The 24,885-nt window shown below is 43.4% G+C and overlaps 1 protein-coding gene across 1 annotated transcript; it reads left to right on the top strand.

Moving 5' to 3' along the window:
* Window positions 1–134: 134 nt before the first annotated feature.
* On the top strand, window positions 135–22,882 carry LOC104166794 (protein kinase C theta type-like; the record flags this gene model as incomplete). Its single annotated transcript, XM_009706866.1, has 7 exons — window positions 135–258; window positions 2,278–2,453; window positions 4,953–5,126; window positions 14,229–14,320; window positions 16,598–16,660; window positions 21,231–21,394; window positions 22,740–22,882. Coding segments are annotated over 7 exons (936 nt in total), but the record flags the coding sequence as incomplete, so codon positions are not given.
* Between the last annotated feature and the right edge of the window lie 2,003 nt (window positions 22,883–24,885).

The raw sequence follows: 24,885 nt of genomic DNA, 5'->3' as shown, positions 1-24,885 counted from the left end.
CCCTGTTTTAGCCAAACCAGGACACTCTTCTAGTTCTTGGCTTCTGTGACCGTCTCGCTCAAGAAGCCACAGTGTCCACAAGCTCAGAACGTGACATTTGGCTCAAAAGTAATTTGCTGTTTTCTGTAATCCAGGCTCGCTCTCAGCGTGACACTGAACAGATCTCTAGGGATGGACCTCTTGAAATTGGCTTCCCAGTTCCTGTGAAGGAGGTAACACCGCTTCATGCATTGCCAGCATCTACAACAGGAAAAAAAGGTAGTTCCCCCTGCTGATACGGGGCAGCAGGCTTTGTTAATTTTTTGTTTTGTACATGGTTAGGTGGAGGTGACAAGGGTGCGGAATTTATTAGCCAGTGAATCTTCCATCCATCTTCCCAGCCTAAAGCAGGACATACCCATTCTCATCCCAGGATATCAACAACTCTTGCCAGCCACATCACTTGGGCATGGCAGATACCCTGGATCCCAACCTGGTTCCTTCTCTATAAACCTGCACTTCGCCCATGCCATCCCAACCCCTGGTGACATGAGACACCAACCACCACTCATTCAGCTAACCCCTAAACTCTCTTTCTGACCCGGTACTTGAGAACATCTCATACTTCCAATGGCAATAAAGTGTTTATTCCCTTCTTGGGACTCATAGACTAAAATCTGAGAACTTTAAAGAGAAACCAAGCTCTAAACAGGAGATTGGGAGTCCTTCTGATCAGCATGGCCAATTCTCTTTCTGATTTCATATTTTTGGGTGGTTGACATCCAGTACCTCTGAAAATCGTTGACAGATCCCCACTCATTCACCCGGGAGCTGATCCAGTTGTCACAGCTCTATGTGCTACAAGAACAGATGTTTAGGAGGGTGAATTGAGAGACCGGAGAAGACCATTGATTAACAGACCTTGGACACACCTACTGGGGGTTCAGTGGCCAAAACCAAAAATTAGTCTCCTGGGGAGATCCTTTGTTTGTCTGCTTTGTGCCTGAGTCACAGAACTCTGGATATTAGGAGCAAAAATGTCACCATCTTTCATTAGATCCACGTGGCCCGAGTAAAAGGTCATTTCAGGACCCCTCCAGCTTCATGGTTCATGTTGCCCCTCCAAGCACTGCATTGTAACTGCAGCAAACCTATGATGGCACTGACACAGTATTTTTCTGCCTCCCACCAGCTTTAAAATGCAACCACCAGAAAGGGGAGGGAAAAGAGAGTACAAATGAATTAATATTTAAACCTAGCAAGGACTGGGACAGTGGGTCCTCAGCTCCAACCTTAACTAAAGGTCAAGCTGAGAACCCAGACCCCACCATTGTCTGCTTTTTCAATGCAAGTTAATACTGCCCCATGTGGAGGTAATATCCTGGAAACTGGACCGAGAGCAAAATGTCAGAAGGCACTGGTTAAAACACAGCAGAGACGCATGATACCAGTGCTGTGGGTTTGATACTGTGCAGCACCAGGCTACCGAGCCTTAGAGGCTAATTTTGGTACTGTCTGAGCTAAGGGGACAGTACCCTTTGGGCCCCAAGAGGAGATAAATGATGTCCTCGTCTGTGCTTATTTTTTTTCTTTTCTACAAGTAGAACTGGCTATGCTGATGTGAATCAGTAAAACCCCAGATGGTTTCACATCTGGTTTACATGTGGGTCTGTTTTTCTGCTGAGTAGTGTTCTTGCTGTTCAGCAATTTAGAACAGTACAGCAGTGTGCACTTGAGTGCATGGGATAAATCCAGCAAGGGACAGAACCTTTTAGAAATTCATGTACATCCAAGTGAATGGAGTATTGAAGAAACTCTGAGTAGTTGCATTCTAGGACATTCTGGCTGAAATATTTGATCAGAGCTTCAGATCCAAAGCAGGGACCCAATATGAAAATGCCGTCCCATCTTTTCATCTAGCTTTGCCAAGGGTCTTGAAAAGACCTCAAAAAAATGGGACCACATCATAACGGCAACCAGCAAGAAGGAATAAAGAACAGAGGTGGCCAGAAATGAAGGGTTTGGTCATGCTTTGCTACCATAAAACAGAATGACAGACAAAGGAGTCTGTAAAATGGGAGTAATCCCACTGAAGAAGGTGCAGTTATGCTGGAGTAAAATTACCTCCAGAGAGAAAGCAATGTGGGAGCAGAGCTGATCTACGTAGTAGATGTGGTCACTACATTTCCATTTATTTGAAATACCCTTTTAATACTCTAAGCACAATACCTGTGCATGTTCAGGGGGGGTTCTGCTCATTTCCAGGGGGTTATTTGAATGCTTTGATGTGTGTTGCAGAGCCACAAGGCATCTCCTGGGAGACTCCAGTGGAGGGCACAATGAAGGGGGAGTCTCTGATAGAGTCAGACTTGGGAGAACAACCCCAGGAGCAGCAAAAGCACCAAGTGCAGCTAAAACTAACCATTGAAGATTTTGTCCTGCACAAGATGCTGGGGAAGGGCAGTTTTGGCAAGGTAAGCATCAGGGGACTGAGACACCACTGCATGCCGTCTACATATTGCTCTTTATGGCACTGAACATAAAGTTTGAAGGCCACTTAGGAAAAAATGTCTCCAAGCCTTCAAAGAACCCTTGCTGTGGCATGGTCGAATCTTGAACTCCGTCTTCTCCTTGCCTAAGACAAAGATCTTCCTTGCCCTTCCCTTTGTCCCATGAGTTGCTGTGTCATGAGTGCCCATGACAGGAGAGGAAAGCAGCTGAGTAAAGCTGCAGCTTCCCCTTCTGTGCAGGTTGACAAGACCTGGGCAGCCACAGAGAGCTGGTGGGAAAGACCTCTGTGCTGTCCCCCTTCCTGCAGCTACTTCTGCCAGCGGAGCTGAGGGAGATGGAAGTATTAGCTGAAAAGTTGAGTGTGGATCACTTTTCCTGTCCAGAGCAGCAGGTCCCCAGCTGGGAATGCTAACTGCTGTTTCCCAGCTCCGATCTGTGCTGGAGCATAAAGCAAATTTTGCAACAGCCAAGAATTTGTGCTTTTGAAACAAAGGCCACCTGTTTTCAGTGGGTTCATTAATCTTGATGAATTGTGGATTGTTCCTCCTTCTTGCAGATGTCCCCTGGAAGGGGATTTGTGTTAGTCGGTGCCAGCGTAGAGCTGCATGAAGCAATTTCAGAGGAACTCACCATTGTATTTTCACAGCCAATAAGGAGAATGAGTACCATTTTGTATCGCATTGCTCAGATCCCATGTCTTTCTGAGGTGGAAACTGTGCCTTAAAGAAGGGCTGCTTTTTGCTTGCTAGAAGTGAGCTGGAACAAGTGCTGTAGCTAATTCTGAAACCGGTGAAATATCTGCTATGCTGGTTTTCCACACTTGAATATACTTGGCTTGTCTACACTTTGCATGGGAAGCAGAGCTGAGGCATCTCAGTTAGAGCTAAGCCAGAATAACCCAAAATCCACAGCCCAGACTAACCTGGACTCCAGAGCATAGATGTCATAGAAACATTTACATTGGAAGAAAGGGACCTCTGGAGGTCATCTAATCCAACCTGCTGCTCAAAACAGGTCTAATCAGATGAGGTTGCTCAGGGGTTTGTCTAGTCAAGTCTTGAACACCTCCATTGAAGCAGATTCTGTACCTTGCTTTGGCCCGTGGTGTTAGCATGGACTTTCCAAGCCTGCAAGCATCTGCATCTCTCTGCAGTGCACCACGTGGGTGTGGAGAAGATGGGCTATTTCATGCCCTTCTGCAACAAACCTCACCCACAAGTTTCCTGTGTAGGTGTTGCTCCCGGTGCCCTTATTTGCTTGGAGCGAGATTCACTTCCCCATAGAGAGCACAGGGTGTGCAGACCTCGGTTCCTGAGGGGTCACTCCAGCTCTGCGTTAACCAGGGAGGTTGAGCACCAGATCCGTGAGGAAGCCCTCTCTGCATGAGGTCTAGCATTGCCTACCTGCACCTTGGAAGTCAAAGTACAAGTCACAAATGTACTGCATTCCCCAGTTTCCCCAGGAAAGCAGTGCCCTGCACAAAAACGGGGGCAAAAAGGGTGCTTGCAGCATCAGCACTGTTAGCATTTCTGGTCCTTCACTGCAGAGACAGAGGGAGGCTCTAGGCTCTACTCTCTGTCTAGTGCTACAAAGTGAAATGCAGCCGTAGCCAAAAGGGTCAATAAAACTTTTGTTGAGGCTAAAACAAGTCTGAGCTTACTCAGTAAATAGTGTCTGGTAGGGAACTTCAAAGACCTCTTTGATGAGCCTTACATATTTATTCAGTCTATGGGAAACCGTGTCAACAGGCTGTTAGCATAAAGATCAGGACTGGCATTGCCTTCCAGCAGAGACTTCTTAGCTCTGTGGTCTCTAGAAAACCCCTCTCTGCTGCTCTGTGTCTCATTTTCCCTGCCCATAAAAATAGATAGAGGTCCTAGATCCTCTGGGTTGTGTTTTGCTATTCGCAGAGAAGAAATCCTACAGAAGCACGAGGGACTCAGCCTGTTTGCTCAGACCACTTGCTAACAGGGAGGAAGGGGAGAAAGTCACATCTGATATAGATCAGTCTAGATACTGGTGGACAACAGTTTACACCTGCTGAGGATCTGGTACCGGGCATTTGCATTTCACATGTTGACAAAGCAATATTCTATGTTTTGTTATTTGAAGTCAGAAAACAGGAAATGTATCTCATGAGCATTTGCATAAAGATGGTTTCTGTTATCAGAAGTGTTTGGTGCTCTGACATGTCCTATTCATACGGCCATGTAGCCCCTGCTCTTGTAATCGCCAAGACCTTCTCATCCTTCCCCAAGGTTCAGCTTCGTAAAACTATTCTGGGTGTGGGGAACAAACTCAAAGTCTACAAAGTTTTAATGGCAGAATTGCTCTTTATACGTCACATTTGCTAAGGTCTACCCGAGTGAATTCCACAGAGCTCAGCTTCCGTCCTCACATGGCTGTATTGCCACCTCTGAGAGAAGAACATCCCTCTTTCTGAGCAATTGTTTCCATCCTAGGTGTTCCTTGCTGAGCTGAAAAGCACAGACCAGTATTTTGCCGTGAAAGCCCTGAAGAAGGATGTGGTGCTGATGGATGATGACGTTGAATGTACGATGGTGGAGAAAAGAGTCCTCTCCTTAGCTTGGGAGCACCCATTCCTGACTCACGTCTTCTGTACGTTCCAGACCAAGGTAAGACAAGGATCTGTCACCTTCCTCCATGGGCTGAGGATGCTTTGCTGAAATATGGATGCTCGGTGAAGTGCTTAAGTCTGCTAGATACTAGGAAGCAGCTTGAACAAAAAGCGGTGCCAAGGGAAGGGAACTTCAGGTTAACCGCTTGGGAAATGGATCCAGGAATTTCATCTGCCTTCCCCACATTAACCTGGGGATGGGGTGGAGCATTTGAGGATTATGGCATCCAGAACTGATTGAGGTAGCTATGCAGAGACCCGCTATTAAAATCTGCACCCTGGTACCTTGGGCTAAGAATGTACAAAGGCCACATCCACAGCCAGGGTGCAGATGTGCCCGCACTGGTGTTATCTGAACCTCTTGGACCACGAAGCAGTATGCTGCAGCAGCTAGCCTGGATCACAACTAACTCAAGAAACTTTGGTTGTGGAGAATAAACATGCTGACATTCACTTTGGGAATCTTCTTTGCCCCCAGTTACTGTTAAATTGCATCAGACTTCCTAATTCATGTAGGACCACTGGTGGCAAAGACTGCAGTTCAGAGGGGCAGCACAAAGCATCATCAGCTGAAATCATGCTTAGGTCTTGAAACCAAAATTAAAGTGACATTTAAGTAATGTATATATCTTCATGGCCCTACATGGCATGACTGATTATATTTCCAGAGCCTTTTCTACAGCCACAACCAATCATCTTAACACTAAAGAACACACAAAAATGATGGAAGGAAATCTGAGAAATTGTCTTGTCTGTCCAACATACTCAAGTCACTACAGAGATGCTTACTATCCCTGAGCTCAAATTCATAGCAACACCATTGTCTCAAGGCTGCTTGTTCAGGGTTTTGTTAGGATGTGCCCAGTCCCTGCTCAGTCTCCGGATTTAGTGACACAAAGCACTGCTCAGTGTGGATTAGGACCCGCTCAGCAAGAGGCTTGCTGCTTCTGCAGGGTCAGGAGAAACAAATATAACCTCTGCGGTATATCCCAGTTGCCTGTGGGATGCAGCACCTGTTTAAAGACAGATTAAATTTATAACAGGGAATGTCTGGGAACTGCTGTAGGCGATATGACACTGAGCTCAGGCATTCATGTTTAACCCCTTCAGGACTGTCAGTGAGGACAGCATGTCCTGGGAATGGATCCTTGCCTGGAGAGGAAAGGGATTAATTCCCTTTTTTGGGGGGCTAGATTTCAGAGGAAAATATAAATGACCCAACTCCAAAAGCAAAGAAAATCAAGACTTAATTAAAAAGACAAAATATTCACAACAATCACAGCTCTGCGGGGGAGTTTATACTCCAGGGAGAGCTGCTTGTGCCGCCCGTAATGCCAGGTGCCCAAGGGGATGCTGACTGATGCCAGTGGCTGACTTACATGTGGCAGCAGAACCGTGTCGTCTGTGGTCCAGCCCGGTCCAGCCCTGGCCTGGAAGCTGGAGGTCAGGTTCAAGATGCATACAGCAGTGGCAATCTGCAACTCTGGTTTCAGGCAGTGCATGCGTGCAAGTGTCCACTTCCCTCATGAGACCACAGCAAAAAGACGAGAGACCAAACAGAGTCATGCCAGGAGCCGGATGGGATTTACTGACCATTTAAGTGGGGGACTGTGCTTCCAGCTGTGGCTGAGGCAAGGAAAACCTGCAGGATGGAAAAGCAATGAATGCCTGAAAAATTTGTGGATGCCAAGCTCAAAAACCCAAGTGATCTTTTCCTACACTGTCTTATTGGCAGCATCACAGTATTACCTTCGTGACATATAGAAAGAATCTCCATCCATCTCATCCCAAGTCATCATTGCCACTTTAAAGTTATTTGATCTCTCCATTTTGCCCTCAAGTTCACAGACAGAGAAACTGGAATGTGGCTGCCCAGGCCTAAGCTGCTCTGGGCTGTGATTGATTTCTAGCTTATGTTTTTCTACTCTGACCTTTGCAAGCCACGCGGCGATCGCTCAAAGTGTGAAAGTCGTTCAGAGCAGGAGAGCTGTGACAAGCCATGGATAGCCTTTCGCGGCTCAAAGGACAGCATGGTTCAGTTATAATATCTTTTAGAGCAACCATTTTAGAAGCCAGGACACTGGTGTGTAGAGTTCCTCTCTGGACTCTAATATTGAAAACTTGAATTTTCAACTGAAAAATTGATTATTTTTTTTTTACCTTTTGATTGGATTGTTAAGTAGTTTCAAACAGAAGTTCATGTGTCGGTGCCTTTCTGAATCCCTAATACTTTGGCTTGCAAGGTTTCTGAGCTGCTTCAGGTATTGGGTGACTCTGCAAAGGACAGTAAAAACAGGAATATTCCTACACTGAAACAAGAACGTCAGTAGTCCCCACGTCTCCAGAGGGGAAAAAAAAGTCATAATCTGTTGACAGTTCTCTGAGCTCTGGGATGAGTTTCTTCCTGGCCTCAACCCAGGTAATCAGTATATATAAAGTTTGACAGCCCTTCAGACAGGTTTTTGTAGGCACCAGGCACCTAATGCTCCTTTTTATTCTTGCGGAGGCTGAATGATCAGTGCTTTCGGAACTCGGAATACTTATCATGTTTTGCTATATGAGAATAAATTCAAACGCATGGGTTTTTTTTCCCCAGTCTGTTATTGAACTCGACTGTTTTATTTTACTAGAGTAATCTTTGCATCCAGATATTCAGCTGACATAATTATATGGTGTGAATTTTAACAAGCAGCTCAGAGAGCTGTTCTGTTGTATTAGATTTAAAGGGACACTGTTATGTTGAAGAGGAGGAACAACATGTTTATAACTCTGTGAAATCCCCAAATTAGTAATGCCAAAACAGTGACTAGCATCCCAGTGCTTATGTTTTATTCTTCTTTTTGCATTTCACTGATCTGTGATAAAAACAAGTTTTCCCTTTCTGAATGTCACACTTATTTCTAACTGTTTCTTTACTTCATTGACTAAGTTTTTATTCACACCCTTTACCTAAATGCAAATTAAATCTTGAGGCATTTTGGCTTGTAGCACAAAATAGCAACACAGAAGACTATCTCAACCCAAAAGATAAGTAATTTTTATTGCAATTTAAAAGCAAATGTTATAGAAACATTTCTTTTCTGCTTTACTAATGTATTATATCTTTTCAAAGTCCAGGTGGTGAGCCATTTTCACCTGCTTTGTCATTTTAATGTGCTTAATACTGACTTTAAAATCTCTTACATTGGCAGGAAGGAGAAAAGGATTGTAAATAAGGAGCATAACCCTAATTTAAAAATTCTTAGGCTCTGAAGTGTTTTCTGTGAATATTTTCAGGAAAATTCTCATTAAAACATCTCCTCAGAGGTAACTGCAATTCCTGCATAATTTTCCAAGGGCAATTTCAGTTTTCTTCTATCTTTGTCTTGCTGTTAGAGGGACAGGGTTGAATTATTTGATCTGAACCAGTGTGCGGGTTGGCACAGGTGTGTCTCACACCCGTTTCATGTTCAGCTCCACTGCCTGGTTGTGCCATGGACCTTCTGAGCAGCCCTGGATCAGGCCCACATGCCCTCCCCAGGCAATGGAGGATCCTCATCCACCACAGCATGGCTGCAGGATGCTGAGGCATTGCAGGAGAAGTTATTCTGCAGGGTGGTAAGGATGCAAGCCTTGACTTCCAACGCCACTGAAGCACAACAAAGTATTGGATGGACTAAACAAAACATGGTGTGCTGGTCACAAAATGAGGTGTCCTGTGAGGTCAGAGCAGATGTCTTTCTAGCCAGCATCCTAGTTTTGGCACTGACCCAGAAGGAAGGCTAAAGAAAAGAGTACAGGACAACACAGTGATTTTTTCCTTGTACAAACCATCCTTTTCCCTTGTACAAACCATCCCATGCCTTGGTGTTCAGCCATTTGGGAGACACAAGCTTGAAGCTACAAGGTTTCTAAGTCTCCATCCTCCTAGCATTTTGCGGAGATACATCAGCTTGGAAACATCTGATTCAAGGTTAGTTAGCCAAATGTGAACCAGCTGTTGGGAAAGTTGGGGAAGAATTGGGAAGTTTAGGGAGGCTTTGAGGATTTTGCCTCTTGCAACCACCAGGCAGCAAAACTGACAAGGTCTCATTTAATCCTCGCCAAAATTTCAACATGGTTCAGTAGAAAGAGCAGCATTTCAGCAGAACTTTGGGATTTCAACAAGATTCTGCCAGAGAAGGTGTGAGCAGCTGTAATTATAACATCAGAAATATGAAGTCTTTACAAGACACTTCTAGGTGGTGTCAGGCCATGTGGTGGGAACAGGTGGAGTATATTGGCAAGGAAAAGAGGGGGCCAGCTCACAAGCGTCTTTTATTTAAGTGATAGATCATCGACACGTTCAATACACATATACTCGTTGCCTTCTTGTTGTCCAGCTCTGAGGAAAATCAGCTCAAAATACATTCAGCTTTGCTGGAGATTTCTAAATATCTGCAGTGTAGTGGCTCTTTGTCCTGAAAAAAAGTTGTCTTCTTAAAGTAAAAATCTTGCTTTTTTCTCCCTATTTTTCATCTGATAAAATATGTTTCATAAATTTGACTACTTTTTGTTTAGTTTTTGGTCTGATGATTTTTTTTATCCCCAAATCTTCACAGAAATTTTTTTCTAGCTTTGAGAATATTGGTCTCTTCCCAAGATCCCACCCAATATTGGTAGAGAAAGCCACTTTCTCTTGCAAGACAGAGCTGATAGTAACTCAGTTTACCACTGTGAGTGATGTACTCTGCCTGCTCTGAGCTGCAAGGAAGGGTTCTGGGATCTCAGAACTCAAGTGAAAGGAGCTATTGCCAGCCATGTCTGCACCTTTACTTTTACCTGTGTATTTTTATATATGTGTAGAAGTATATTCATATGCTTTGTACCAAGTAGATTGGCACACAAAGCTAAGCATCCCAAATGAACAGTTTAACATGGAGTCAAAAATGCTGACAGTGCAAAGATTAAAACCAAAAATAAAAAAAATGTGAGATGAGGGACTGGACTGAATTATTTGACAACTGTAAGAAATGCTGCCATCTCCAGAAAACAGACTGATACTACACGAGGGAAAAAAAGTCTTTAAACCAGAGAACAAAATTAAACTTGGGGTTGCTTTGATCTGTAACATATTGGCTTTTCTCATCCCCAGATGGTTCAAATAGCAATGTTAATACCTCCTATGGTCACCTACTAGCAAGGAGTGACCCTGCGTTAGCTGTTCCTCATGGGAGCAGACACAGCGAGGAGCGTGTACATTGCTTGGTTTCCCACTGGATAGGCTGCTGTGATGGGATTGCAACACCCATTGAGTGGTTGTGGTGGAGAAGGCTGAGAGGCCTTTGGCTCCCATCTATCCCATGAAATAAAATGGGTCTGAAGCATGGATGATCACCCAGGCTGGGCTGACCTGAACTACACGAAAATTTGAGACAATAATCATCTGCAGGAATCACGTGGTGTCAAGCCTTTCTCTTGGCAAGGGCCAACCTAATTCAATGGGCATGCAGTAGGGTTAGGTCACTTAATCTGCATTGAGGAGCCTTCTCTGGTGGAGCCATTTGTTAACGTAACTGCTCTAAATAAGGATAAAGCCACACTGTCCTCCAACATTAATTATTCCGATATTCATCCTCCTGGAAGCCTTGAGAAGAAAAACTTTTGCTCAGTAAATAGTGTTAAATTGCGTATTTGTATGTATGCAAGTGCTTTCAAATGCAAAGAAAACAAAATCTGAACATCTCTGCAGAAAAGTGCTCTGGAGGGCTTCCAGCTGGTTTGAGGATTTTAAGAGCCTGTTATAGGATGTACCTTCAAAAGATCAATTTAAACGCTGCCTGCTTTATACTCATTGTTTATAAAGTTGAAAGCATCTCTGATAGTGACTATTCATTCTCACAGCAGTTGCATGCAGAACAGAAGCAGGTCGGTTTAACTCCATCCCTGCCATGTCCTGGAGAGGCAGAAGTAACAGGCGGCTCTGCAGAGAGGAGGTTAGCTCAGCACAGGCACTGAGGGACTGACGGGGCAAGAAATTGAGTTCTTGTAGTAATTGAGCCTTTCAGCACCTGGCAGGATTGACTCGACTAGGGAACTGTGTTATTTTGTGTGCAGGATGCACACCTGTATGTGTCTAACCATGTGTTGTACAACATCATATTGTACGGTTCTGTCTGCTGGAGGAGCAGTGCTTCGTCCTCCCGTGGAGGGGTTTGTCACGTTCCCTCTGCTGCAATGGAAAAGGCCCCTGGAAGATGACCTAGAAGTAGGAAATGGCTGATATATGGACGTCCTCAAGGCAATAGGTGCCAACTATCCTGGGGCAGTGTCCATCACTGAGTGCAGGAAATGCCTTTACAGTCCTCCTTGAGCTCTGTGGTTGTAAAAGATGGGCCTAAACTCTACCATGAGACCAGACTTGTTCTGTTCTGTGTGAATCTGGAACTGTGACCAGAAGTTTGGCTTGAGCGTTTGCTGCCTGAGGATGTTGTCACGAGTAGTCAGCAAGTCATCTGTCATCTGTCTGCAAGGCAGACAGGTAGGGTGAAGGTGAGGGGCTCTTCCCAAGCCTCCATCAGAGCTGTATAGGTCTCAGCACCGAGGAACAACATTCCTGTTTGTGTAACATCACTGAGTTAGGACCGTTGCAGGGGACAAGGGCATGACAAAGTCATGCCATCCCAGCTGCTACATCTTGAGAAATAACCCCTTAACCCACTCTCACCTGCTTTAGGTGCTGACAGACTTCAAAGGCTGGCAGTAGCAGACAGGAGTCATCAGATAACTTTCCCAGGACAAGAGGAAGTGTAGGTTGGAGCCCATCTACAAACACGTCCTCTGTGCTGTTCTAACCCTTCAATTTCTAGCACACTGTTGAATTTTCGGTGGTTTCAAGCATGGGTTTTGCTACTTCCCATTTTTAACATGTTCTACGGACCTGTAGATCTCAGGCTTAGGAAGCTGTCTCCAATAATTTGTTGCAGCTTGCACTACTTGATTATATCTTGCTACTCATAATGAAGTACTTAGGGCTGATGTCAAGTGATTTTTCTCCATTGTCTCCATTTCTCCAGTTGTCTCCAGACAACTGACCTTTGTAAGAAGCAAGGGGAACTTCCAACTCTCAGATCAGAAAAGTCAGAGTGATGCTATCTTTCTTCTCAATAGTGTTTATGTACCACTCTATAGCACCTGGTAGACTATGAGCTTCAGTATTTTTCACACCCAAGTCAGATTTGTAGTCTTCAGCTTCATAGCTTTAGACAGTTGAGCAACAGAGCTCATATAAAGATCTTTGGATGCCAATTAATCTGAGAGGTTGTCCACCTTTTCTTTCCTCAGATGGCAGAAGGATGCTGCCAAAGTCCCCAGTTCCAAGTTACAGTCCCCAGTTCAATTAAATAGATGCATCAGATGGTTTCTCAAATCCATGAGCAAGCAGAGCATGACTGCTTGTTCCACTGTATAAACATGGACTGCAAGTTACGCTTAAAGATGTGTGATAAGATGTAGCCAAAATCAGTGGACTTTCCAGGGAAACACAGGGGTTTTCTCCTTCCCAGTCCACTGAAGCTCAATCCAGCCCATTTGAACACCCATGAGGTTTCTTCTGTCCCAGTGTGATACATGTGGCTGATGATCTGTTGTTGGCTAAACCTCATCACCTCGCTCTGTACCTTCATAAAGAGCATCTGTTCAAGTGTTTTCCTGAATGGGCTCCTGACCTCACATTGCTTCCAAGATTTGTGCATTTCTACACTAAATTGCCAATCTCCATTTGGCCTTCTTACTTGCTTAAACTGACTTATTTGCACAGACCTCTACAGATGCAAGGCCTTCAAACTGAAATCTTGCACCCCTTTGGTTTATTGGCAGAATTTGTATTCTTTCCCTGGGAGGCCAGATCTGGCCCTGCTCTTGTTGGTTGACAGGTGGGGTTTCCAGCCAGACGTCCATTTAAATAAGAGTACTGTAATTAAAAGGATCTGGCTAAAGAAATTGCATAAATTAGAGCAGACAGCTGTTATATGAAAGAAACAAATACTGTTGGTTTTTTTAAATAACCAGCTCCTGGCTTGCTGCCAGAGATGCTTACATTATATCTTATGGATAAAAATATTCCTTCAACTGTTAAAAATATAAGCGAAAAGAACTCTATTTAAAAAAAAAAAAAAAAAAGTGATGAGCACTAGGCAACAAAGGGAAGATATTCATAAACTTTAGCATAGCCTGGAGATGACTAACTTCAGATGCATACAGAACAGAGAGACGCTTTTGAGAAAAAAAAATACTGCATCTATTTTATTTTATTTTTTTCACGCATTTCTGCCCAAAAGCTGAGATTCCTGATACTGAAGTTTAAACTAGGAACAAAACTCATTGCACAGATACTCTTCTTCCAGAAAAAGGTGCCCGTCCTGCTTTATAGGTGCCCTTCAATGTGGAAGGGATTGGTCTCAATCAGCCTCCAGCTTCTGCGGGGGCCTGGTGGCGTAGTTATAGCTGATGAAGCAGTGAAGGGATCAGTGTGGTGTACATCAAGGACTGGAAAGGAAACCGTGGTGATCAGTTCTGCTCTTTATTCAATACAGAGATTCCTCCATGTGCTTAAAACAGGTTGCTGCATCTGGCCAGTGTCTCCGATAACTTGAAAAAGTCATACCCATGTGCCTCCACAAAAGACGCACAGCAGTGCAGGTAACACCAGCTTGAGATCACTCCACTGGATGGATAATGCACTGGGCTGGGGAGCAGAGGAGACCTGGGATTTACTTCTGCCTCTTCCACTATCCCCCCAGGAAACTTGTCCATCTGTCCTTCTGCTACACAGGCACCGTAGAGTTACTCATCCCCTTCTAGTGAGCCTTGAGGTCTGCTGGTAAAAATCAATGGCACCAGCTGGTTAAGTGGACTTGTAATGTTTGCTAATGCTGTTTATACAAATCGAAGCAGAGAGGGTGAGCACGGGCTTAGAGAACAAAGAGGAGAAATGAGGAATCTGAAAAGGAAACAGCTTTCTTTCCAAAACTGTTGCAGTAATCTTTTCCTTCCTCTTTTCCAGTGCTTTCTGGGTAGGGTATTTTTTTACTTTTATCTCGCCCTTCCCCACCCTTTATTGTTATCTTGTCTCATTCTCTAGGAAAACCTCTTTTTTGTGATGGAATACCTCAATGGAGGAGACCTCATGTTCCATATCCAGAGTTGTCATAAGTTCGACCTTCCCAGAGCAACGTAAGATGTTATTATTACCTTTTGGCTTGCAGGTCACACACATGGTAGATGCAAAGGCAGCAGCTGGATTTTATTCCCAGCTCTACTACTGTCCTGTAGAAGAAACCTTGGCCAAATCATTTCACCTCTCTGCACCTTACCCAACTGCAAAGTGGGGATAATGCTTGTGCTGGAAGCAGAATCGCTCTCTGTCCCAGCTTTCTCCAAACTGAACAAAGCAGGCATGCAGGTCATCACCCCAACTCAACAGTGGACTTAAAGCAAGTCACTTCCTCTCCTTGTCCTCTTCCCCCTCCCACAGAAGGCTTTTTAGAGCCCATCCACACAGCTGATTTCAGTCAGACGTGACCTTGCTTTGCATTCTTGGTCAACCAGGGAAGCTATTTCTGTCTGGAAGTGTTACAGATGCTGCTACATCCTCGTCAGCATTGCATCTACCTGCAGGCTTATCCTTTAGCCTGCAAATCATGGACCTCCTTCTAGCCTGTAATCTGGCTCCTGTATTTTGTGCTAACCTCAGCATGGTCCCATAAACTTTTATTCACAGCCGAGAGCTGAGCTAGATAGAAGCTTTCCCTTTGGCTGTCCTGCTTGCTGGATTGGTCCCCTTCCCAGGACTGCAGTCCCTCAAATGGAGAGGGACTCCAGAGGGACCATTTAATCCAGCTGAGATCTTACCTCTGGAAGTGCCTCCACTGTCTGTAAACAGGCCCAAACATGCCTAAAATCTTATTTACCTGGCCCATGGATGAGAGTCATTTTAAAGCAACCTGTGAATTACAGCAGCCCTGGCATTGCTCTTTGTTGCACTCGTTGAGTTCTTGCTCAGTCCGTAATTGGAGACCCCGATAATGACAACATGGATCCAACCTCCACCCCAGATTTACCACCATCAAAGAAATCACACAGATGCATTTTCAGCCATCTGTGGAACCAAATATCTTGTTCTTTACAGCACTTGGTGGCCTGTGGCCAAGCTGCAGGTCCTGCTTAAACTGAGGTTCCCGGTCCAGTGGTCAGAGGTGAAGCTATTGTTTGTTAGAAGTAATGGGATTTTCCCTTTCTGCCTTTAATGTTCAAGGAGGAGGAGGGGGAAGTGATAAAACCTATCAAAAGTGCAAAAGGTAAATTTCAATAAAAAATTAATACACCCACAGAGAATTAAAAATTTATTTAGCTTTGATTAAAGTAAATAAAAGAATTAGAATAAGTGAAAGATGCTTTTAATCCTTCTGCAAGCAAAAAGTATTTTGAGAGTCAATATTGAAACCACTATAGGAATTAATTTTTATATAATAATTAAAAAAAACCACCTCATTTAAATCAGTGTTTAATTTGACGATTTTTTTCAAAAGCATTTGAATGTTCAGAATTAAGGGCCGATGCGTTGAAGACTGAGGGAGCAAAGCTATACAACACTGGAGGGGCACTTGATCCTGTGATTGCTTTCCCTGTTGGAGAGCACTTTCATCGCACAATGGTGCTCCAGCCTTATGTTGCCTCTTCGCAGCAGGATGTGGTGTTGTCCTTTAGGCCAAAATGTATTGAGAAGAAAGATCTCAGACTTGAAAAGACTCCAGAGAAAGGCCACCAAGCTGCTAGCTAATTCATGTCTTGGATAAAATTTCAAAAGCAAGTCATAAATCTGAGTGGTGAAGAGGTCTGTTTGACAAGCCAAGGAGTTTGTGGTCCCCAAGCCCAGGTGCCCACCTGCCTGTCCCATTGCTGGGACCACTCCACTGTTTGCGCAGCAGCTACTCAACATGGCAAATCATAGCTGCTCTTTTGAGGTCTGAGGCATTAACTGTAATTTGCAGTGTGCAGTCTTGTGCATCACTGTAACTCATTGATTTATTTTAAATATGTAAATAAGGGAGAGGCACAGACACCGTCCCATGTGGTTTTTTGCTCCACAGCTGATCTGGAGACATCCTTGGGCACTGAAGGACATGTCCTCACAGTCAATTACATATAAAAGAAGTGCAGCTAGCCATGCAGTGTGGCTTCCAAATCCCTGAAGATGAGTAGGCTCCAAATCCCTACCATTTTGCAGAGAGGTTTCAGTGGAAGTTGGGCTGCTAGGCGTGTGGCACACTTTTGGAATCTCACATCATCCATCAGTTACCTGTAAAACCCAGTTAGCCCAAGCCTTCTGGAGACACGCCAAGTCCTCTGGGAACTTTGGCTCCTGTGGAGACAAAGTTTTCATCTTTTGAGGTCTAGTTAAGAATGCCTGGTGGGAAGCATCCATTCTAACTTGTACCTTCTGTCACTCAGGTTTTATGCTGCTGAAATCATATGTGGGCTCCAGTTCCTCCATTCCAAGGGCATAATATACAGGTAATTTTACTCGTTAGTGTCTAATGTGCTAAACCTTTTCTGCTTTCCCTGCAAACGCTAATGGTAACTGAGAAACTGTTGCTTGGATGTGCTCATTGGTATTGCATTTCTGCGCAGATTTCCTTTTTACATAGTCTGACTGGTTTGTTCTGAAGAGATAGTGCAGAAAAGCAGCTTTGAGCCCTTTTTGAAAATCCAGTCCTATTTCAGTTAACATTAAAACAAGCCCTTTGATGATTTTACACTGAGTCATTCATATAACACCCAGCATAGGCACCCAGTTTAAGTTTTCCATGTGTGAAGGTATATAAGGTCAAGCTAGCCTTGAGAAATTTGGTATATCTGCTGTGCTAGTTACCCTGGGACAGTGGTGACAAGCTCAGCTCAAGTAACAACAGCAGGAAGACAGTGATATACCTTAATTTTGGGGTTATTAACAGTTCTGCTGAGCACAGTTCCGTGGGGAGATAATGTTGTGGATGGAGTGATGCACTTCACTCATCAGAGAGAAGGAGCAATACGTTTAAAATAGCAATTCAACAGAGTTTGATAGTAAATGTGACAGTGACTTAATAAGATTGATTATTTGCTGTATAGAGGACAGGATCAGACAGAACTGTCAGGAAGGCCCTCCTGTTGAGTCACGAGGTTCAAAAAGGACCTCCCTCCTTTCTAAACTCCTTCTCAGAGAGGAGTCTAGACACAGCTGGATCCAGACTTAATCCCAGACTTGTTCAACAGTTTATGTCTAAAGGATTATATGTGTACCATCAATCCTTTATGTCACTGTCACAGATATGATTTTTTACACAGCTTTGGTTTGGCAGCAATTTAGGATTTGTTAATATTTTTCACAATATTAGGGTGTGTAACTCTTAACAGCACTCAATCATCAGCCAATTTAATGGAGAGATTCAATGGAAATTGTTACAAATCAAGATAGTGACTTAGTTAAAGATTTGAGAATGGCAAGGTCACCCAAAACTTACAGCAGGGTTGCGCACACAGATGGAGGTTAAATCAAATCACACACACAGAGACAGAAAAACAAACAGTTCTAAACTAACTTGCATGCATACATAAAGGTCAACCTATGATTAAAATTTCCCTTTTTGTGAGTTTCATGAATTACTCACTTTTATATGCTGGCATTCTTCAACAGACAGTCAGCAAACCTCGAGAAATCAGGCCTTTGAGTCCTCACAAAATCGTCAATGGACAATCTTTCAATCCTTGCAAAATCTACCCTGAGAGGCATCACGATTTTTCAGTCCTCGTGAAATCTACCCTGAGAGGCATCACAGCTCAGGGGGTGATACAGGGTCACACAGCCCACTGCCATCCCAGATGGCTCAAAGGGTCTCACGTTGGATCGCTATTTATAGGATTTCGAGATGATTGACTTTTGGCCAGTATTTTCCATTCTGGCCACAATTTGTGCTGAGTCATTCTGGTATTCCATTCAGCCTGGAGATGGCCCAGGTGTGGCCAGAGGGTGCCTGACACCTCAGCCCAAGATAACAGCACAGTGGGAGCACACAAGGCTTTTCCTGAAATATCAGAGTGGCCGGGGGTCTGGACCACCACAGATGGGATTCATCTCACCTACCGTCATGAATCTGAGCTAGTTGCCCAAGCTCTTCTTGTAGTAAGCAGAGAAGAGTGGGCTGGTTTAGGTTGATCAAACCTGTGTTAGAGTCTGTACGAGAAGTGCCCATTTCTACCAGCGGGTCTCTACAGGGAGCTGATGGGGACTAGATGGGACACTGCAGGCAGCTGCACTCAGAAGAGTCCTCTCCAAAAGTTACTGGTATGAACTTAGTCCACAATGCACCAATCTATCAAATCCTGAGAAGGAGAGGTTCTCTACTACAAGATTGCCCATTCCAGCTTCTGCTTGACTTTCCTAGGAGCTTTGAGGTTATGCATGGATGCTCTGATCTAATGCACATTTATTGTGCTTCAGACCTATATAAAAGGACAGAGACAAGATGGGAGCAAGAAGCACTGCAGAAATCAGGCCAGAGTCTGCTTTACCATGACTGAAAGGAGGAACTGAATTTCTGGGGAGCTCTAGTCCGGCTCATCTTCATGACAAAAGTTAGTTACTACATTGCAACCTTCCGTAAAAGCAGGAAGCAAATAGCTTGTCACAAATGAGAAATCTCACCACAGCAATGATGTTTGCTGAAACCAAAATGAGTTTATTTCAATGTTTGTCATGTAGTGTGAACATTAGAACAAATGCCGAAAGCAAATGGCTTGTTTACAATCCACTCTCCCATTAAAAAGCAAGCTTTGATTCACATAAACTCATGTTATTATTCATTATTAGTACTCATGTGGGAATCATTTATAGTCTTTATTGACCAATGATGGTGATTGCATAAACATGAGATCAATATCAATGGCATTAAGCTAAGACGATCTCCGGGGTCTCAGCAAGTTTCTGGCTCTAATTATTGTTCTGAATGACTGAAGGGAAACATTTTCTGAAGTAGCCAAATCACTTAGCCATGTCTGTCATTTTGACTCAGACTTCTCAGAAAAGTTGATTAAAAATATCTGCAGGACATTGTGAGTTCGTGGCAGGACTGTTAATGCTGACGCTTTGTTTATAATTCACATTTTTATTTGGAATTGCTACAGCAGTGATGTGGCAGGGTTTGGAACCTGTTTCCTCATGAAAGGAGAGAGACGCTTAGAGTCGCGAGCCTTGGGAAACATGGGCAAATTGAGATAGCTGGACATTGGGTAGCATGGTGATACGAAGAAATACCTCATTCCCAGGAGTCGGTGCAGCATTGCTTTGGATATTAAACTTTGAGAGAAAAGATTTAACCAGTCCTACTCCTTTGTCCTTTTTTCATTGAAGACGATGACAGTGAGGCCAATTGAGAATGCACAGCCATCGGTATCTCAGTTAGAGCTAACTAAGCACTTAGGAAAGTGAATAGAAATCATTTTTGAAACTACATCACTTGCAATGTAGTGAGAATAATGAATCCAGCTGTTCTGTCTAATGCACCCACGTTTGGAAATGTTGGCTTAAATTTTAATGAATGAGCCGAGGTGTTTTTGGCAGAAACTCCAATCCCTGGAGCCAATAAGTTTGAGACTCATCAAAATAATGAAAGTGAACTGTAGGTGATGGGTTTTTTGTTTTGCTTCAATCTACTAGATGAATAAAAGCAGTGCTGGCAGCCAGAGATTGATCTCCATGGTGTAACTAAAATAAATCATTCCAGCTGGAAATTGTGACAATATGAGTGTCTGCCACTTGGAAGGCAAATATATCGGTTGTCTCTATATTTCTTTCTGATTGATGACTCCCAGTCTTTCTTGGGCCATATTCTAGCAGCAACGAACAATTTCCCCATGACAACAATTTAGTGTGTAGACACTACAAGGTCCCCCACCCTGTCTGGGACCTGGCCGAAGCAAAACGAGGAGCTTTGCACAGAGGGAGGCTGAACAGCCATCTTTCCTGAAATTGTAGGCAATCATCTCGGGAGCATCATGCATTAGAAATTACCTTCTTTGAAGGAGTCAAAGCCATTTCTGAAAAAAACACATTGTAAAGCAGTCGTCACCAGGAGGGTAGATATATAGCAGCCTCTTGCCTGAGATGTGGAAAATGTGTGTAGGCTGTGAATCAGCAGAGGTTGGAAAAGACCGATTATATCCTCAGCAGTGGGCACAATCAAATGTTGTGCCTTGGAGCTTTGGGAGGCCTGAGAAGGAGCAGTGACTGATAGCACAGGATAGGCAGTGCAGGAACGTGGGTGTTCTGAGACCAGGTAACCCAAATTCTATCTACATCCCAGGTGAAGTGCAGAACTGATCCAAACATCTCCCTGAGTCATTATTTCAATGAAAAGCAAAACTTTTAGGTATGATATAAAAAGTTTAATATAGAAGCTGTGCCAGCCTTCCTTTCTTTCTGCCTTTTTCTTTCTTTCTTTACATGCTTTTCTCTCCTTTCAGAGGTTGTTCCCACGTGAGGACCTCTTTGTTCTCTGTCAATGGCCATGACTCATCAGCTCACTTGCTTTTATTTCCTTCTCTATGCATTTCTCTTTTTTTTTTTCTCTCTGGGCTCTTTGCTTCCCACAGTAGCTCAGAGCCTGAAACCTCTGACAACAGCTTGGCAGCTATGTGTGAAGGGCTTTGTAAATCCCCGGGGCTCAGATGGTGCAGCCCAGCAGTGAAAACGTGGTGGGTGTTCTGCTGATGTCTGGGATTATTCTGACCCTCTACAAGCCATACAGGGCTTGCGAGCTCTTTTTAGCTTCACTATTCTGCATCCTCAAATGAGGCAGCTTTTAGAAGATGTCTTGGGTAAAGTCTTCTCCAGCAAATGAATCAGTGCTGGAACAGGACGAATGAGGAAGAGGGATATTGAAGTCCAAGAGAGCAGCTCCTCATTTGGCCCTCAGCCTTTCTTTGTAATTGCAATGTGTAGGCACTACGCAGAGGCAGATAGCAAATTAATAAGTGTAACCTGCTAAAATAGTTTGTGTGGCTGTGTAACACTTTAAAGGAGAGGTTTCCTTCTCTTCCTTGACAGAGATTTGAAGCTAGACAATGTCCTCTTGGACAATGAGGGGCACATCAAAATTGCTGACTTTGGGATGTGCAAGGAGAACATGTTTGGAGATGCGAAGACAAGTACTTTCTGTGGTACTCCTGACTATATTGCTCCTGAGGTAAGTGTGGGGTCCAGGGATGTCAGCAAGCTGCTGTGGGACAAATAAGATGTCTTAAGACATGACTGTCAGTCAGTGGTGGAGGGTGCAAAGAGTAATAACCTGCTTTTGAGCAGTTCCAGGCTAGAAAATGGATTTCAGTTTGACTTAAGAGTCTGCATTGCTGTCTGGCATTGCATATTTTTGTGGCTGATTCATTTTTTGTGCAAATGAGCCTCGGAAGCAAGTGGTGCTTGGTTTAACCAAGAAACAGAATGTTTAATGGAAATCCAGTTTGGGCCATGGCAGAAGAAGCTCCTAGAGGTAGGTCCTGTAATTCACGGACAGAAACAGCACGAGGAATGGGAAGCATGTTCTCTAACTAGCTAACATGAGGCTTCTATGGCTGTAGAGGCTCCTTGATAGCTGGTAGGGAGCTATAGGCACTTCTAAGGGATGATGTTCATCACAACCTAAGAGAGGAAATAGAGAAAGATGGGACAAAATGCCCACCTAGAGCTGATTCTCCCTTCTCATTGATTAACCACTTTTTAGAAAAAGAAGAGGCTAGGTGCATGATAATGCAGAGATTGAGGTTCACCTTCCTTCTGGGATATGTTCTGATGCTTGAATAGGGATGGCACCCTTAAGCTTGGACTTCTCTCTTACTCGGACAGGTTCTTATCTGACTGCAAACGCAGCCTGCGTCACGAGCATCCTCTCAGAGTGGAATAAGGCACTATATGCTCTGAGAAGGCTCTGCCATCAGAGGCATAACCTTAAAACTAAGCACAGCCTTGAAGATCTGTCTAGATAAAAAAACAACCAATAGCTGCTTGCAAAAGGGATGGAGATGCTTGGAGACATAAACATCAGAGTGGTCATACATCCTGATTTTTCCCCTCTAAATGCCAGCAGTCAGAGGAGAGGTGTTGCTGTCTGGAGGACAGCTGGGACCCGAACTCCTAACTCTGGGCTCTGGACAACCTGCTTCTCTGCTTTGGCCATGCATGGTGCCAGAGCACCTCATGTCGCTGCATGAATCCATCCCTGGATAACACACCTCCACAAATTGCCTCCTGGTGACAGAGGCTCTAAAACTAGAGATGATGGAGTTATATCAGGGCCAGGCTGTGCTTGAGCTAACAAGGGCAAGGCAGAGCTTGTGACTTGTGTTAAGGTCCTGCTCTATCCCTTTGACTCAAGAAAGCTGAGACTTGCATGTGAACAGTCTCCAATCTCCATGCAAAAACATACCAATAGTTCCTCTTCTGCTTCTGCAGTTAATGTCTACTGATACTTGGTGGAGAAAAGCTGAACCTGACCTCCATGTGCCCATGCAATAAAACTAGGTGGTCACAGACACCAGACTCCAGCTTGCCCATAGTGAGATCCTTTGCCCTTCCCCTTATTTCTTTCCATTTTTTCACAGACAGAAATTTGTTTTGTTTTGTTTTGTTTTTTCCCTAGTAAATGTAGATATCTTGGACTAGATCACTCCAGAAAAAAGTCCCTCAACCTGGTGACACAATGATAGATAGAGAGGCTTTGACTAATTAGGTGGCAAATTGGGGCCAAAGAAAACATTTTTCAACTCAGAGAAGAATCTACGAGTCATCCATGCATCATGTCTGACATCACTCTGAAATCCATTTGTTTGCCTTTCAAGATCCCATTTCCTGATTTTAGTGTTTTCATGATAAATATTGGTACTTTCCAAATAGCTTTTAAAGCTTTTGGTTTTTTGCCCTCCACTATAATTCATTGATCTTTTACTGTGCACCAAGGGCTCAATTCTGATCTAGGTTACCCCTCTGCTGACACAAGGGCTGGCCTCTTCAAATCAATTGGATTTGTATTGCCTAAGAGCAGGTGTAAGTGTGCTCTGCAATCAAGCTGCAATTGTCTTTTATTCTACTTCAATATGCTTTTATTTAAAAAAAAAAAAAAAAATTCTGATCCTAAAAAAAAGAGAGCCAAGTGATAATCCATTATCTGTGATTTTACTTCATAGAAAAGAGAAAGGCTAAAATAGCTCAGTTTTATTTCTGCACCATCATTTATTTTAGAGAGTCAATGAGTGAATATAAAACATTTTCCCTCTAAATTGAAAGCACTGCTAGAGTTTATGGATCATCTTTCTCGCGAGAGGCAGGAGCGCTGGACTTTTTGTCAGTATTTCGATGCAGCTGCTAGCACTGTAATTTGTTACAGACCCAGCACCTTGGCTAAAGCTGTGCAAATAAGGGGGCTTTGGGTCAGTAGGCAAGCAATTTTTTTATTTCAAAAAATATTCGACAAAAAAAAGACTTAACCTGAAATGAAATTGCTGAGTTTATTTATTTTTTCCAGAGAACTGCAAAGCTAATAAATCTTTTCTTTGTCTGCCATAAAACATTTAATTTCAATTTGCAGACATTTTATACTTTAAAAGATAAAGCTTTATAATAATAACATGTCTTTTCAGAAGGAACGGTTGGGATATTTTCATTTATAAGTGATCCAGAAGAAATATATTAGGGAGTCTTGCTGATTCCTTTTATTGGGCTCTGAGTGAAACACTTTGTGTATATTGCATCTTATATTCAAATAGCTTTTTTGTCCTTTTTGCGTCTCCTCTTTTGGCGTTTTTGGAGACACGTGTTAGTCATGAGCACTCTACATCAGTTTGGGTTTAGACTTCTGATATTAAGGTCCTGCTTTGCTAGATGCCACAGATACATCAGAGGGGCATACTTCTCACCTAATGTGAGAAAATTCATCTAAAAATGAAGCATTAGATGGCACTTTATAGTGTTGTAGAAGGACAAGCATCCCAGAAGACAAGTCATCCCTTCCTATCTTAGGTGTTAAAGTCAGTTAAAATCACCCTTTTCCCACCATTGACTATAGAGAGACTGGATAATTAATAAGACATGAAACTTTTAGACAATACGATGAATCTGGACCCAAATGGCAATTTACAAGCAATGAAGACAAAGTATGAAAACAGTCAAAAAATTACTCACCTCCTTCCACTGTACCTCAGAGCCAGCAGTAAAGATCACCTCTCTAAATCATAATTTTTCAACTATCTTCAGTTTCATATGTACTGATCTGAATAGTTGTTTTCACTGGTGTTATACCATCTCCAGGGCTTGCCCTTGATACCTACATCATAGCTGTAGTATAGGGGATCACATTGCAACCAAGCTGTGGGCTCAAGAGTAAAGATTGTGCCTTAAAATGAACTATTACCCTCTCAAGCTCTAAAATCCTGCTAAGAATCCTAGACATCATAGTCATCATACGTGCCTTTAGACATCTGCAATGTAAATATCTATATATAAGCAAGTTGCCTAGGCTCCTTGATAACTAAAGGAGACAAATAAGGGGTTGTATTTTACATCAGGTCAATATTTAGCTGGATGTCTAAAATTAGACTAATTCTCTTCCTTAACAATGAAAGGAGCTAATGAGAACTGATTCAGCTCTCGGTATCTCTGTAACAAATATCTAAAGGCAGGTGAAATTAATTTTACTTCCTTAGAGGGAAAG

Source organism: Cariama cristata, unplaced genomic scaffold, assembly GCF_000690535.1.
Source record: "Cariama cristata isolate BGI_N322 unplaced genomic scaffold, ASM69053v1 scaffold1149, whole genome shotgun sequence".
Lineage (NCBI taxonomy): Eukaryota > Metazoa > Chordata > Aves > Cariamiformes > Cariamidae > Cariama > Cariama cristata.
The sequence above is the reverse complement of the archived record's forward strand: the minus strand, read 5'-3'. Positions and strand labels throughout refer to the sequence as shown.